This window comes from Hyperolius riggenbachi, chromosome 3 (assembly GCF_040937935.1).
Source record: "Hyperolius riggenbachi isolate aHypRig1 chromosome 3, aHypRig1.pri, whole genome shotgun sequence".
NCBI classification, from domain to species: Eukaryota; Metazoa; Chordata; class Amphibia; order Anura; family Hyperoliidae; genus Hyperolius; species Hyperolius riggenbachi.
Window position 1 is genome coordinate 249,185,383 of NC_090648.1, and position 16,195 is coordinate 249,201,577.

General features: G+C 43.4%; 1 protein-coding gene across 1 annotated transcript in view; it reads left to right on the plus strand.

The window, feature by feature from the left end:
- The window catches only part of MCM10 (minichromosome maintenance 10 replication initiation factor), a 57,746-nt gene that overhangs the window by 14,560 nt on the left and 26,991 nt on the right, over nt 1-16,195 (plus strand). The window contains exons 7-15 of the mRNA XM_068276136.1: nt 2,320-2,485; nt 3,480-3,647; nt 4,422-4,538; nt 6,004-6,200; nt 8,225-8,325; nt 8,416-8,529; nt 8,645-8,759; nt 9,091-9,307; nt 9,782-9,923. Of these exons, the coding sequence (XP_068132237.1) occupies nt 2,320-2,485; nt 3,480-3,647; nt 4,422-4,538; nt 6,004-6,200; nt 8,225-8,325; nt 8,416-8,529; nt 8,645-8,759; nt 9,091-9,307; nt 9,782-9,923 (1,337 nt within the window). The remainder of the gene's footprint in view (nt 1-2,319; nt 2,486-3,479; nt 3,648-4,421; nt 4,539-6,003; nt 6,201-8,224; nt 8,326-8,415; nt 8,530-8,644; nt 8,760-9,090; nt 9,308-9,781; nt 9,924-16,195) is intronic.

The following is a 16,195-nucleotide window of genomic DNA, read 5'->3' on the forward strand; positions in this document are numbered from 1 at the left end:
ATGTATGTTTGATTTGTGGTGGCCCCTTAGAGTTACATTCTATCCCTATACACTGTGTATCATTGTATCTGATACTGTATGGATTGTATACTCTTGTATGTACTTTCTTGCATATTGGAATCACCATTGCATATTAACTTCAAACTACTGGTGTGCGAGTCAATTTTTCTTACGTGGTTTTGTAAGGCTGTTCTAGCCTGGTTTATGAACTGAGCACCCACTATGTAGCTTGTACTTGTATTGGTTGGGAGGTGTGCATACCTTTTACTTAAATTTGAGCCCTGCACTTGCCTCCCTGGGATCCAGCGCTGCAATTCTCCCTCCATCCTCCAGGTGGCATTGTAACCCTGTAGTGGGATTGCAGTCTGCCATGACAACAAACTGCGATCTCACCAGAGGGATCCAGAGCCTCCAAGGACAGGAAGGAGAATGGCTGCCAGCGTCTGGACCCCGGGGGGAGGCGAGTTAAAATGCCCGCTGTGCTTAAAGCAGGGCTGTGGAGTCGGTCCAAAAATCCACAGACTCCGACTCCTCAGTTTAGGATTCCTCCGACTCCACGACTCCGACTCTAATTTGCATATTACAATTTTGTTGATTAAAAGTATGTAACATGAAATTCGTCTCTTAACTGCCAACGCTTAGGAATTTTACAAGACAACTGAAGTGAGAAGGATATGTAGACTACTATATTTATTCCCTTTGGACTAAAACTAGTCCTTGGTAAGAGTACTTGTAAAAGGTACAAACTGGAACAAAGAACATCTATCAGGCCCTAGGCAATGTAACTGTGGGTACATGTAAGAATGATGTGCAGGTACTCTGCAGGGGAATGAGGAGATTGTAAACAGACAACACCTCTGTGTTCAATGTGCACAGCATTCTCAGTGGATTCCCTGCAGCTCTGTGGTGAGTGCATATGTAGAGTATAGTACTACTGTGTAACAAAGTAAACCTGAGACAGATGAAATTAAAGTTTTATACATACCTGGGGCTTCCTCCAGCCGCCTTCAGGATAATCAGTCCCTCGTTGTCCTCCTCCACCACCTGGATCTTCTGCTAGGAGTCCAGGTACTTGAGCCAGTCAGGCGTAGTGCGCATGCACACACTCCGCCGCCAGGAGCATACTACACCTGTGCAGCACTGTTGCGCAGGTGCAGAATGTTCCTGGCTGTGGGAGCGGCATGCGGCTGGACAGCGCTGACTGGCTAAATTTCCAGGACTCATAGCAGAAGATTCGGGTGGTGGAGGACAGTGAGGGACTGATTAGCCTGAAGGGGGCTGGAGGAAGCCCCAGGTATGTATAAAACTTTACTTTTCATCCGTCTCAGTTACCCTTTAATTTGTAGTCACCAAACCAAATTTTAATAACATATCAAATTATTTGATTTCATCAGCAAAGGGAGTGCATACATTTGCATAAATCAGCATCAATGCGGAATTATTTCCATCTCATTGACTATCTCTATTAGTGACATAGCTACGCATCAGGCTTTATTCTTACAGCATAGATGTTATTTAGTATATATAAGAGATTCCTGTGTACACATCATATATACAGTCACAATCAGATATGTATATCTGACCTTAAAAATACGGGGACTGCTTTATTGAAGCAGCACAAGTAACTAATTTTGATTGGTTTATTTCATTTTTGTGGACAAAGCACAGCTATTACTGTATATATACTGTATATATACATTATTTTTAATGACTATTATCTGAGAAATAGAACATTTTATCATATTTTCTATTTTAATTACAGTTACAAATTCATTAGGAGTCGGAGTCGGTGCATTTTTTCCCGACTCCGACTCCAGGCACCCAAAATTGCCTGACTCCACGACTCCGACTCCACAGCCCTGGCTTAAAGGGAACCTAAACTGAGGGGGATATGGATGTTTCCTTTTTAACAATACCAGTTGCTTGGCAGTCCTACTGATCTTTTTATTTGCAATAGTGGCTTAATCATACACCTGCAACAAGCATGCAGCTAATCCAGTCTGACTTCAGAGCACCTAATCTGCATGCTCGTTGAAGGGCTGTGGCTAAAAGTATTAGAGACACAGGATTAGCAGGAGAGTCAGGCAACTGGTATTATTTTAAAAGGAAAAATTCATATCTTTCTCAGTTTAGGTTCCCTTTAAGGCTCTGCATAGACCTCCCGGTGGCTACCCCAAGTCAGGCTTGGGCTTACTGCTCCTGGCTTTTTTTTCCACCCCGAGTCTGACTAAGGGTTACGGCCAGGGAGGTTAATGTCATTATTATTTTATGTAACGCCAACATGTATATATTAATGTAGTGCTTTTTAATTTGGTCAAGGAATCCCAAAGTGTCATCTACAGAAATGGAGAGAAAAATGAATGGTAGAAAGCTGATCAGACTCGTTCAGTTAAAGCACAAAATTGCTACAGAAAAGCTGGAGGACCAAGACTGGGTGACATTTGGTGTGATGATAAAAAAGATCACTCCTCAGAGCTCTAATAATGTAAGGAAGTGTTGTTTTTTTTTTTTTTTTTTTAACATAAGAAAACCACTTGTCATGAAATACTGGTAGGGCTTCATATGGATATATCGATTTTTCTTCTCATACTGTTGTATGCCTTTTGATTATGTTGCTTAGTCTTTTTGGAACAATGCATTTGTTCAACAGTTAAAATTACTACTTTCTACCCCTTATAACACCATTTTAAGATCTGATTGATTTGGAATACGGTCTCTTTGTGTCCATTTCTTTACTGACCTATCTTCTTCAGTAAGATGTTACGGTGTTGCATGATTGTTGCTATTTGAACTTGTTCCTGAGGACTCATTACCTAACATTAGCCCAGTTTCCTGACCTATACTGTGTTCTGTATCTGAGCTGTTTTTTTTTTATGAAACTCTAGATGTCCCTTAATAAAAACTTTTTGAAAATACAATAAGGGCTGTTTACAACTGCAAATCACCAAACTGTATACAGCGCACAATCTTATTTCCTCTCCATTTGCTATGCGATTTATTTTATTTTTTTGTGTGGATGCAAAGTCTTAATTCAGTTGTACTGAATGCGGCAAGAATACAGCAGGCAAGTACAACTGTGATTCCATCAGAATCGCATTGCACTAGTAGAAACTGAGCAGGAGCACCATGATTCCAGTCGTAAAGCAGAGTCCTTGTGGTCAGCAAAGCACATGCCCTGTGAAAAACATAGTTGAAACTGCATTTAAGCATACAATGCTCAATATTGTTTTCCCAACAGAGCGGTTTTTATTGTGATGCATAACATGACATTGTATTAAAGGAGCACATTTATGCTACATTTCCTCCATAGCTTTATACTGTACATAATGGTGTTGGATGTTGAGCATGTTAAAATTATTGTAGGAATCTTAGTTGTGAATTACATTATAAAGAATTTACAGTGTTGGATAGCCTTTATCTGAACTTCCAGTGTTTATTGGGAAATTAATACATACCCTTTGGTATCTGTTTTTATCCAGGGCAAAACTTTTAGCATCTGGAGGCTAAATGACTTGAAGAATTTAGATACATGTGTATCTCTGTTTTTATTTGGTGATGTACACAAGGAACACTGGAAAACTGACCAGGGCATGGTCATTGGCATCTTAAATGCTAATCCAATGAAACCCAAAGAGGGCACTGATGAGGTATGTTGCATTAAGCACATGTGAATGTTTTATAAGCATAGTTTCCACTAACCTCCTTTCCCACAGAGATTCCCTGTTTGTCTGCTGGGCCATTCAATATTTTCATTAGGAATTGGAGGTGGTCTGAGCTTCTATAGCGTCTAGTCTAGAGTGATTTTTGTTAGTAACCCATCTCAAGAAAAATGGACAGCCAAATTGTGGTTCAGACTGGTTTTCCAAAGTTACAGAGACAGCCACTGTACAAATGAAACCACTAGCTGTTTGTTAGCTGAAATTAAGTGGGCTGATAGGTTCTGTCTCTGCACTGCCGAGACCGTGCGCATGCGCAGTATGTCCTTTCAGTTGTAGATGCTTGCTGGTCTACCATTTTGTGACTAAAGTATGTCGAGTCTGGCCATTTAATGACATGAGATTTTCTCAGCATTTATTTTAATTACAATGCAGAATATGAACAAATTCCTATTTTTCCTTTGAAGACCACCTAAAAGCAGGTCTTGGCATGCTTTTTTTTTTTTTTTTTTTTTATCAGCTCTTCGCTCACAGAAATAGACGGTAGTGTTTCCACAAGGCAGGCTGTAAATCATTAGCCTGTTAGAAATTATTTATCATATGCTGAAATTTTGATACACAAATTGCTGTGACTTGTCCCTGCTCTTGCCTTACCCTGCTTAGTGCTCCCGTAGTCAGATAAAGCCAGGAGCTGTCACTACACTTTGAGCTGAAGACCTTATTAATGCCATGCTTAAACTTTGTATGATCTGCTCCATTATACAGGTGTGTCTTTCTGTTGACAACCCACAGAAGATTTTGTTAATGGGCGACGCAATGGATTTGGGAACATGTAAAGCTCGCAAAAAGAATGGTGATCCTTGCTCACAGATGGTTAACCTGGTCAGTGATCCTCATGATTTATGTCTGTTAAATGATATGAACATTTTTATGCTGCATTGTTGCTATTATTAGCACAGTGCATTGCCTCAGTTCTAGATGTGCCGAGCAGCAGGTCAGGTAAAATAAAGAAAACAAAAACACAATAACTGATCACACTTAGAAATCAACCTCTTATATTAATTCATTTAACTTTGCATGTAATAATTAGCTGGCAGTAGTACAGGTAGTCCCCGACTTACGAACGACCCGCCGATACGAACGGCATGGATTCAGTGTTTCGATGGGAACAAGCCCCCCAAAAATTTTCAAATTGGACTTGTAGTTTTTGAGAAAATGGATTTTAAAAAATTCAAAGAAAAAATGGCTTTGAAACTTGTATAAGCAGGCACAGAGGGCAGAGGTGACACAGATGGGGACACTGGAGGCATAGGGGGGCACAGAGGAGGTATAGGGGATAGAGAGAGCACATTGTTCCGACTTAAGAACAGATTCTGGTTAAGAACGAACCTGCAGTCCCTACCTCGTTCGTTAACTGGGGGACTACTTGTACTAGTCACTCAACTTTTCACTCATTTATTTTCCATACCAGTTTATGATTTAAAAGGGAAAAAAAGTCTTTCTTGCTTCCTAGTATTGTGTCCTGCCAACTGATGAGGCTCTTTGTGTTTTTTCTGTTTTAACTGAATAGGCTGAATGCTAAACAAATCTAATGGTGTGTACACACTTGAAAGATTAATGAAAGATAACAGACCAATTTTACCACCTTTCATGTAGTATGAGAGTATACTCTACACAGTCTATTCTATGGAGCTGAACTCATCAGATAAAAATCTTTGCAAGATGCTGCACACAAAGATGCTGTACACATTCAAAAGATCAATATCTGCAAAAGATCCGTTCCTGCAAAAATGCATTCATAGTCTATATCTGCAGATCTCATACACACCTTGTTTAATAGACATTGATCTGCAGATCAGATCCACCAGGATGGATCTTCAGATCTGCAGATGATTGTCAGATATGCAGATGAATGTCTGTTAAACAAGGTGTGTATGAGATCTGCAGATATAGACTATGGATGCATTTTGCAGGAATAGATCTTTTGCAGGAACAGATCTTTTGCAGATACTGATCTTTTGAATGTGTACAGCATCTGTGTGTGCAGCGTCTTGCAAAGATTTTTATCTGATGGGGAGTTGAGCTCCGTAGAATAGACTGTGTGTAGAGTATGGCTCTCATACTACATGGAAGGGGGTAAAATTGGTCTGATATCTTTCAAGTGTGTACACACAATTATACCCCAATTTAGCAGAAATACTATTTTAGGAAAGGTGCTAAATATACTCTCTAAAACATTGTCTTGGCTAAACATGTATAGTTTCAAGCTGCTTTTAATGTAATGTTCATTAAGTAGCTATGTGATTTTTAGATGTAATATTTATTGCATCACTTTCCTTCTATGTAGAATGACTGTGAATTTTGCCAGTATCATGTACAAGCCCAGTACAAGAAAGTGAGTGCCAAACGAGCCGATCTCCAATCCAGCTATTCTGGGCATATTCCTAAGAAAATGGCAAGGGGAGGAAATGGCCTGAAGGAGAGGCTCTGCCAGAATGGCTTTCACTATGGTGGGGTGTCATCCATGGCGTATGCAGCTTCACTGTAAGTAAAGCCTTGCACTGACAAGTAGTAACCTGGAGTGATAGTTTTGGAATGATTGTTGTACAAATACACTGATTGCCTATCGGCCAATAACCTGTTCTGTGGCAAGCAGGAGGAGGTAGTTTGTGGGACAAGTTTCCAAGAATGTAGTAAAGATTTTAGTGTATTTAGGTGTAACATTCTCTGGTCCACTAGTTCTTTGTTTGAATCCCCATACATGCTTGCAGTAACGGCTGTCTGAAGCTGTGAATCTTAAACGGTGAGAGGGATATGGAGGTTGCCATATTTATTTCCTTTTAAACAATACTAGTTGCCTGGCTGTCCTGTCTCTCTAATACTTTTAGCCATAGACACTGAACAAGCATGCAGCAGATCAGGTACTCTGACTGGTTTTACTGAATTGGCCATATGCTTGTTCCAAGGTTTTGAGTCAGCCACTTCTTATGCCAGAAGATTAACAAGGTTGCCAAGGAAGCTTGCACTGTTTAGAAGGAAATAAATATGGCAGCCTCCATATCCTTCTCACTTCAGGTCCCTTTAAATTAAATGTTTTGGACAGCCTTTCCTCATACAAACTCCATATTCAGCAGTCTACTTTTAGTGCTCTCCACTGTGGTGGAATTAGAATGCAGAACAAGTAGGATTGACCTGCCAGGACTTGTGATGGTGTTTAACAGCATCTATCTGGCATTATTTTCCAGTGTGCTTATCCTAATGAACATCTGCTGGGCGTCGGGTGACACCTGTACTTACTTAGAAAAGGCTCCTAAAATTAACTTAAATTATAATTTCAGTCAACCTAATTTGCACTTGTGTATTGGCCTTTGCACTTGTTTATCTTTGATTTACGAATATTTGGCAATGCAATAATTTAAAGATAAACTTCTGCCAATAATCTTACCTGCTAACATAAACAGAAATATATTTCTTCATTCTGACTGTCCACGTAGTTTACCATTACTCCAAAATTGTTCACTCTGCTACTAAGGGGTGACTTTTGTGTTGGAAATGGATATAGCTTTCCCTGATGGCTGAATCTGCCCTGAGATGTACACTCATCCTCATACATTTACCTACTATTCACTATGGGACTCTGTTGAAATACGGTATGGGTGGGTCAACACTAAATCTTTGCAACAAACACTTAAAGTAGAACTGAACTGTAAAACCCGAGGGGTTGTTATTGTGACAGATTTTACTTGGTGCCAGCAAATACTGTGACCAACAGAAATGTGGCAGGTAGTGTATTTTGTTTCACTCATAGCATCATTCACTGTGAACTCTCATGCCCAGGTTGGTGTTCACACTGTCTCTTGCCAGGCTTCCTTTAGCTCGTCCCTTCAAGATTTGGTACAGACAAGCTGTACTAGTGTGAGGCTTGCACTGCTGCAATAGTCTAGTGTTATATTATGCCATCGGATACATTCTCACTTCCTCTCTAGTGTCAGCTGCACACCGTGGAGTGGGAGTGGCTATTGCCAATCCTATACTAGGAGCCAAACTACAGGCTGAGACATAACACTACATAATTAGTTGCCAGCCATCTCTTTACCTGCACCCACCAGACCCCCCACCTTCCTCCTTGCATGTAGTGGGCAGTCATCTCTTTACCCACCGGTTGCTTGTGTCTTACGCCTAACTCATCCACAGAGCCAGCCTGCATATTTCCTCAGCATACCTTCTGAAAGTCCTTGGTGTGTGTGTGTGGGTGTACAGTATGTGGAACTGCTTATCTTAGCACAAATGTTTTTCATGCTTGGACTATAGAGCTTTATCTTTGTACTATTGAAGACCCTTTATTTGGAAATTTTGGTGCAAAATGATGCACAGCTGTCAACTGTGACATGGTGAATTAGGGGGCAAGGCAAGTTCTGGTTGAACTTTATGAATTTTTTTCCCCAACCCAAATAACTATAACTATGAGGCCTCATCGACTGATCATGTCCAATAGAATGGACACATGAATATTACTTACAATTTGAGAAATCTGTAAAATATCTAACTGTAACTTCTGCTTTTAACAGTGCAGCAACTTCAGCACCCAAGAAAACTGTTCAGACAACTCTGTCCAATATGGTGGTTAGAGGTGCAGATGCCATAGCACTGGAAGCAAGACAGAAAATAGGTAATTGACTTATTTCATATTGTTGCACTTTGTACATTATAATGGTTTGCAAGTTTGAGATAAGTGCAACCAAATGCCTTTGTCTTGCAGCTGCTGCAAGGAAGAACTCTGTGCAGTGCTCAGATGAGTTCAAGGAGCTGCTGACTGTACCAACCCCAGGAGCACTGAATCTGAAGAAACATTTGTCTGGAATGAAATCGCCAGGTAGGCAGCTCTTCTGCATTGTCACATTTACTTCACCTTGCAGGGAGGCAAAAGGCGTGCTTTCATTTTGCACCAAGAAGTTTTGTTGTTAATGTCATTTTTGTATTTGTTTTAGCCTCTGCTAATCCAGGCCCGTCAATTCAGTCCATATCTGCTTCCGAGCTTTTGAAACAGCAGAAACAGCAGATGTTGGCTGCAAGAAAGAAAAAGTCAGAGGAGATACAGAAAAGGTGACTCTTCTAAAATCATTGCTGTTTGCAGTTCTTGTACTGTATTTTCCAGAGGAATGGAAGTGTATTTGGGGCATGTGGTGGTATAATCTAAAATTATTTTATCAAAATGTGGCTTTGCTACTTACTTAACTGGAATGTTTGACTTGGATTCTACTTTCCTGTATTTTAGTTATGAGAATGAATGCTTAGAAATGCTCACATGCTTAATAAGCTGGAAGCAGTTTTAGAGTGCCTAGCACCTGACTCACAGCTAGTGAACAAATATCATACATGGTCGTGGAATGGAAGTTTTCTGTAAACAAGGGGATCATTTTAAATTTGTTGTTAGGTTTCTTCAGACAAATAATGCAGAACAATCCAGTGCCGCTCCTAGTACTGGGCTGACCACATTTCAGTCTCCGAAGCAAGCTGCCGAATTCCCTATGGCCCAGAAGATGTCCGCTCCCAGGTTAGCCCGTGGCTTCACAGAAGGAGAGGATGTCCTCTTCTTTGATGTGTCTCCTCCATCTCACTGTAAACAAAGTGCTTCTGCTGAGGCCAAGAAGGTATGTTGTTGCAATGAAAGCATGCACTTACCAATAAATTTGTACACGTCTTCAGTATATGTATAACCAGTAGTTTCAGCTAACTGGCTGTTAAGCAGGGAAGACATGGGGCCATGCCTCTCTGAATATGCAGAGCAGCACACAGTAGAAACCAATTACAAAAGTTTCGGACGCTGGTCCTCCTCACTTCCTGCTGCATTCTCGTATAGCTCCTGATGTGCCACCTGACGTGCATCAGGAGCTATGCAGAGGATGCAATAAACCAGCAGGCAGCTGCAGGTAGCTAAGTGTCTACTGTAACTTTGTTGGACCAGAACTGATGCAAGAACTTTATTATGTTGGGCATGTACCATTTCTTGTGAACATTGGAAACCAGATAGCACAGGGCTACTACTGTCAACTGTACATATGTTTTAGCAGTTGTTTTCAAGTGAAGCAACAAGCCTGAGCTGCTTTTTATGATTGATTTCATAGCTTGCTGCTATTCGCAAACTACAAGCAAAAGGACAGTTACTTTCAAAGCAGGATCCAAATAGCATTAAGAGAAAGCGGGCTGATTCAGTGGACTTGGATCTAGTCATCAAAAGAACAGAGATGGATGCGGCATCACCTGAAGGTAACTCACTATATTCTGCTTTAAAGAAGGCATTAATCTGCTAGAAAAACTGTCCTAATCCATATTGTTTAGAGATGGTCAATTAGTTTGCCTGCAAATTTAGTTTGACGTTTTCATTGAGCTATCACATGTAGGAGAAATCAGTAACAGCAGGTTCGAACCCTAGGCAGGGGATAAATTGTCTATTGTTGTGACTAAGATGAATAGATCACAATCAGTCTGCTTAAACTAATACCACACAAATAATTCAATGTTTCCATGTTTTTATTGAACACACAATGTAAACATTCACAGTGCAGGGGAAAAAGTATGTGAGCCATTGTATTGAATAACTTATTGAACCTCCTTTGGCTGCAGTAACTTCAACCAAACGTTTCCTATAGTCGCAGATCAAACGTGCACTGTCATGAGTAATTGTTGACCATCCCTCTTTACAGAATTGTTTCAGTTCAGCAATATTCTTGGGAAGTCTGGTAAATTGCTTTCTTGAGGTCATGCCACTGCATCTCAATTGGCTTGAGGTCAGGACTTTGACCAGGCCACTCCAGAAGGCGTATTTTCTTCTGTTTAACCACTTAAGCGTCAGCGGTCTCTGCCTCCTTAAAGTGAACCAGAGACGAAGCACCCTCATGTATTTTACCATATATATCAGTGGGAACATTAGAGAAAACACCTACCCTGCTCTTTCATTTTTAACTGTTCCGCTTGCCTCTAATCAGCCCTGATAAGAATCCCAGACTGAGCATTCAGTCTGGCATTGCAATGACTCAGCTATAAAGATTCATGAGCAGAGCCACAAGGGGGCAGACTTAGGCTTGAAAAGACATCTTAGAACAGTGCTGTCCAACTTCGTGGGCATGGAGGGCCGGTTTTTTTCCAGCCCACATGGTGGAGGGCCGGCAGACCCCCCCCTCCCCCTCGCACGGGGGGGGGGGGGGGGAACTAGCAGCAGTTTCCCCACAAAATTTAATCAGATTGGGAGCAGATTTCTCCACAAAATGCAATCAGATTGGCTGCAGATTTGCCCACAAAACACACTGTGAATTGGCTGCAGATTTGCCCACAAAATGCACTGAGGGTTGGCTGCAGATTTGCCCACAAAATGCACTGAGGATTGGCTGCAGATTTGCCCCCAAAATACACTGAGGATTGGCTGCAGATTTGCCCCCAAAATACACTGAGGATTGGCTGCAGATTTGCCCCCAAAATACACTGAGGATTGGCTGCAGATTTGCCCCCAAAATGCACTGAGGATTGGCTGCAGATTTGCCCCCAAAATGCACTGAGGATTGGCTGCAGATTTGCCCCCAAAATGCACTGAGGATTGGCTGCAGATTTGCCCCCAAAAATGCACTGAGGATTGGCTGCAGATTTGCCCCCAAAAATGCACTGAGGATTGGCTGCAGATTTGCCCCCAAAATGCACTGAGGATTGGCTGCAGATTTGCCCCCAAAATGCACTGAGGATTGGCTGCAGATTTGCCCCCAAAATGCACTGAGGATTGGCTGCAGATTTGCCCCCAAAATACACTGAGGATTGGCTGCAGATTTGCCCCCAAAATACACTGAGGATTGGCTGCAGATTTGCCCCCAAAATGCACTGAGGATTGGCTGCAGATTTGCCCACAAAATGCACTGAGGATTGGCTGCATATTTGCCCCCAAAATGCACTGAGGATTGGCTGCAGATTTGCCCCCAAAAATGCACTGAGGATTGGCTGCAGATTTGCCCCCAAAAATGCACTGAGGATTGGCTGCAGATTTGCCCCCAAAATGCACTGAGGATTGGCTGCAGATTTGCCCCCAAAATGCACTGAGGATTGGCTGCAGATTTGCCCCCAAAATGCACTGAGGATTGGCTGCAGATTTGCCCCCAAAATGCACTGAGGATTGGCTGCAGATTTGCCCCCAAAATGCACTGAGGATTGGCTGCAGATTTGCCCCCAAAATGCACTGAGGATTGGCTGCAGATTTGCCCCCAAAATGCACTGAGGATACAAAATGCCGTCAGATCGGCTGCTATATATTTACAGCCCCCCCCCCCCTCCGCTCCCCTCCCCTTGTTCCCCCGTGCTGCTTCCGCCGCCTCACCTCAGATCGGCTGCTATATATTTACAGCCCCCCTCTGCTCCCCTCGTTCGCCCGAGCTGCCGCCGCCTCACCTCAGATCGGCTGCTACAATGGAATCGTTACAGCCCCCCTCCGCTCCCCTCCCTTCGTTCCCCCCGTCTGCTGCCGCCGCCTCACCTCAGATCAGCTGACAAGAGATGGCAACCAGCCAGACCAGCGCACGGCAGCCGTGCAGTGAATTTAAATGCAGGAAGTGACATCTGTCACGTCCAGCATTTAAAGTCCCCAGTGCGGCTGCCATGCGCCGGTGTGGTTGGTTCCTATCTCCTGCCCGCCGCCAATCTATTCTGAGGTGAGGCGGCGGTGGCAGCACGGGGAGGGGGAGCGAAGGGGAGGGGGGCTGTAAATTCAAATTACAGCAGCCAAGGTATGGGGGAAAAGATTGGGAAAAAAAGAAAATCCCCTCAGCTCTGGGGACCCGGGAACTAACTACCAAAGCAGGGGGGCCGCAGCAGAAGCCCTGGCGGGCCAGAAGCGGCCCGCGGGGCGCCAGTTGGACAGCTCTGTCTTAGAAGACAGACTCTGCTATAATTCCTGAGCAAAGCCAGACTGAATGCTCGGTGGGGGATTTTATCAGGGCTAATAAGAAGCAAGCTGAATAGTGAAGTATGAAACAGCAAGGTAGGTGTTTTCTCTAATGTTCCCACTGATATATATGGTAAAATACATGAGGGTGCTTCGTCTCTGGTTCGCTTTAAGGATCAGAGACCACTGGTACAAGAAACTGCAGAATACCGACAATTTGCCGCACATACCTGCTGCAACCGCCACATTCCGGGAACTACAGGCCACCCATTCTGCCACCTCCTATGACAGCAGATTCCTATGAGCCGGTCAGGAGCCGCTTTCATTGGCTCCTGACAGTGCCCATCAATGTAAGACAATGGGAGTTGCTTACATTGATAGACAGGGTCAGGAGCCAATGAAATCTGCTCCTGACCTGCTCACAGGGCTCTGCTGTTTATAGAGACAGCAGAGCGAGTGAGCTGCAGCGGGGAGATAGCGACATGATCGGCAAGAGCAACCAGTACAAGCGGTATGTGGCAGCCACATCAAAACTAGGTGTAAAATGTCAATTAGCGCCTCCCTTAAATGTTTAAGCCATTCTGTTTGTGATTTACTAATATGCTTTGAGTTGTTTTCCTGTTCCAACACCCATTTTATGCTGAGCTTCAGCTGGTGGACAGATAGCCTTAAAGCGGAATATAACCCTGCATTTCAACTTTGCTCTAAAACATTATTTACAGTATATTATATGCAACCAGCATTTTTTTTTTACTAGACCAGCATTGGAAGGGTTACACAGGGCTTTAAAGTTCCTTTAGGGCTGGTTCAGACGGACGTCTGCGTAGCGTCGCGTCTGGGGGCGTTGCGACGGCTGCGCGGTCAGGCTTTCAGTAGCCTTCGGTCGCGTCGTGATGCGGTTGCGTTTTTTTTTTCCCGTAGGGGAACATTAGCCGTCGCGGTTGGCCGCTCCCTGGAAGCTACATGTTGCTTCCAGGGGCAGCCCGAACGCTCGCGAAAATCGGGACCCGAACGCCGCGTTCGGGTAAAAGCGCGCAAAAGCTTGGTGTAAACGCTCCCATTCACTTGAATGGGAGCGTTTACCGCGACGGTCCGAACGCTTGCGGTAAACGCTCCGCAAGCGTATGTCTGAACCAGCCCTTAGATTTCTGCAGACGCATCCGAAGCTGAAAAGAGATACATTTTGTTTACAGAAATGTATCTAAGTGTTGAATGACTCATCTCTCTGACTGAGAAGGAGCTTGGAGGACTGCCAAAGAGTGTGTAACTGTTTATCAATAGATACATAGAATGTAACAATCTGAACTTCTGCATATCTCTCCACGGAACTTGAAACGTCTGTGTTTAACCCTTCCAATGCTGGTCTAGTAAAAAAAAATGCTTTTTGCATATAATATGCTGTAAATAAAATTTTAGAGCAAAGTTGAAATGCAGGGTTATATTCCGCTCCTGCAAAATGTCTTGATAAAATTTGGAATTCATTTTTCTTTCGATGATGGCAATCCGTCCAGGCACTGATGGAGCAAAGCAGCCCTGATGCCCCAACCGCCATACCTCACAGTTTGAATGAGGTTTTGATGTTGGTGTGCTGTGCCTTTTTTTTTCTCCACACATAGTGTTGTGTGTTTCTTCCATACAACTCAACTTTGGCTTCATCTGTCCACAGAATATTTTGCCAGTACTGCTGGAGAACATCAAGGTGCTCTTTTGCAAAATTGCAGCAATTTTTATTTATTTATTTTTTTGGACAGCAGTGGCTTCCTCTGTGGTATCGTCCCATGAACTCCGTTCTTGTTTAGTTTTTTTTTTTACATATCTTAGATTCACTAATATGGATGTTAGCATATGCCAGAGTCTTTTGTAAGTCTTTAGCTGACGTGCTAGGACTCTTCTTCACCTCACTGAGCATTGTGCACTGTGCTCTTGCAGTCATCTTTAGAGGACGGCCACTCCTAGGGAGACTATCTCCATTTATAAACCATTTTGTCTTACCGTGGACTGATGAACTGCAAGGCTTTTGGAGATACTTTTATAATCTCTTCCAGCTTTATGCAAGTCCACAGTTCTTAATTGTAGGTCTTCTGAGAGCTCTTTTGTGCGAGGCACCATTCACATCAGACAATGCTTCTTGGGAAAAGCAAACCCAAAACTTGGTTTTTTTTTGTTTGTTTTTTTTTGTAGGGCAGAGCAGCTGTAACCAACAACTCCAATCTCATCTCATTGACAGTCTTGCTGTGATTCAAATGACGCTTAATTGGCGCATGTGTGCGGCAGGGATACAAGGGGTTATTTACCCATAATTCTGCCGTCCGCCCTGCGTTCCAAACAGCTTGCACGCGTCCTATTGGTCGCATTGCAAGCCTCACACTGACGCACTTCCTCCTTCCGTCTTGAAGCAGGAAGTACGCCGGTGTTCGGCTTGCAGCGGATGGCGGAATTATGGGTAAATAACCCCTTCTATCCCTGCTGCACACCTGCACCAATTAATCCTAATTTGAATCACGGGTAATCACTCGTGATTACTCATGAGAGCAAGCCTGCTCATTGGTTGGACTCCATCTGGCTGACACCTCACTCCAATTAGCTCTTGGAGATGTCATTAGTCTAGGGGTTTACATTTTCCACCTGCACTGTGAATGTTTACATGGTGTGTCTAATAAAAACATGGAAACCTCTAATTATTTGTGTGGTATTAGCTTAAGCAGGCTGTGATTGTCTATTGCTGTGACTGTGAAGATTAGATCACATTTTATGACCAATCTGTGCAGATTTCCATATAATTCCAAAGGGTTCACATAGTTTTTCTTGCTATTTATTATGCTAAACCTGGTGCGTCCAGGGGTGTCTTATGGACCCCAAACGCCCTCCCCCCCCAATTATTGTCCCCCTTGTCGGCTGGATTATCAGACAGGCACATCAAGCACCTGATTAGGGCCTCGTTCAGGGTCTAAGGGCCCCATCAGCATGCGATCCTTCTTGTAGGTTTTCTTTGTCTACTGCTGCTCTGTTATCGGTTCAGTTTCCAAAAACTAGCTGAGCTGCTTCTGTTGCCATGGTGAGGAGACGCTCTCCAACTCGCAGAGAATCAGTGGGTCGCATCAGCGTGCTGCTCACTGTGGCTGGCTGACGCTGGCTGCTGACCTCATTCTCACTGGCCCTCTCTCTCTTCCTGAACTGCCCTGCTATCTTCCTAGCTGCAGAAAGAAGCCTGTTCTGGTCACGCTGTGGGGGAATGTGTCCTGTCCCCTCAGTGAGTACACACCATTCACACCATGCTGAGACTTTCCAGCTGACAGACTTCGAGTCAGACACCCTAGCATGCACTGCAGCTAGCTAGAGCAACCTATATCTTAGTTATTTAATGTTCTGACCTGTGCCAGCGTCGGCTACTTCTATACTATAGTAGCATTTGCACATTTTGGCATTTTAGACTTTGGTGTGTGTATATGATAGATAGATAGATAGATATCAGGAGGGGTCGAGGGAGAGGGCCCCAAGTCTGCTACTTTGCTTAGGGCCCCATTTGGCCTTAATCCGGCTCTGGCCTTGTGCTTTCCTTGTACCTCTTGTGTCCATGTCCTCTGGTGCCCCATCCTCGTGTGTCCGCTGTCACCCTGTC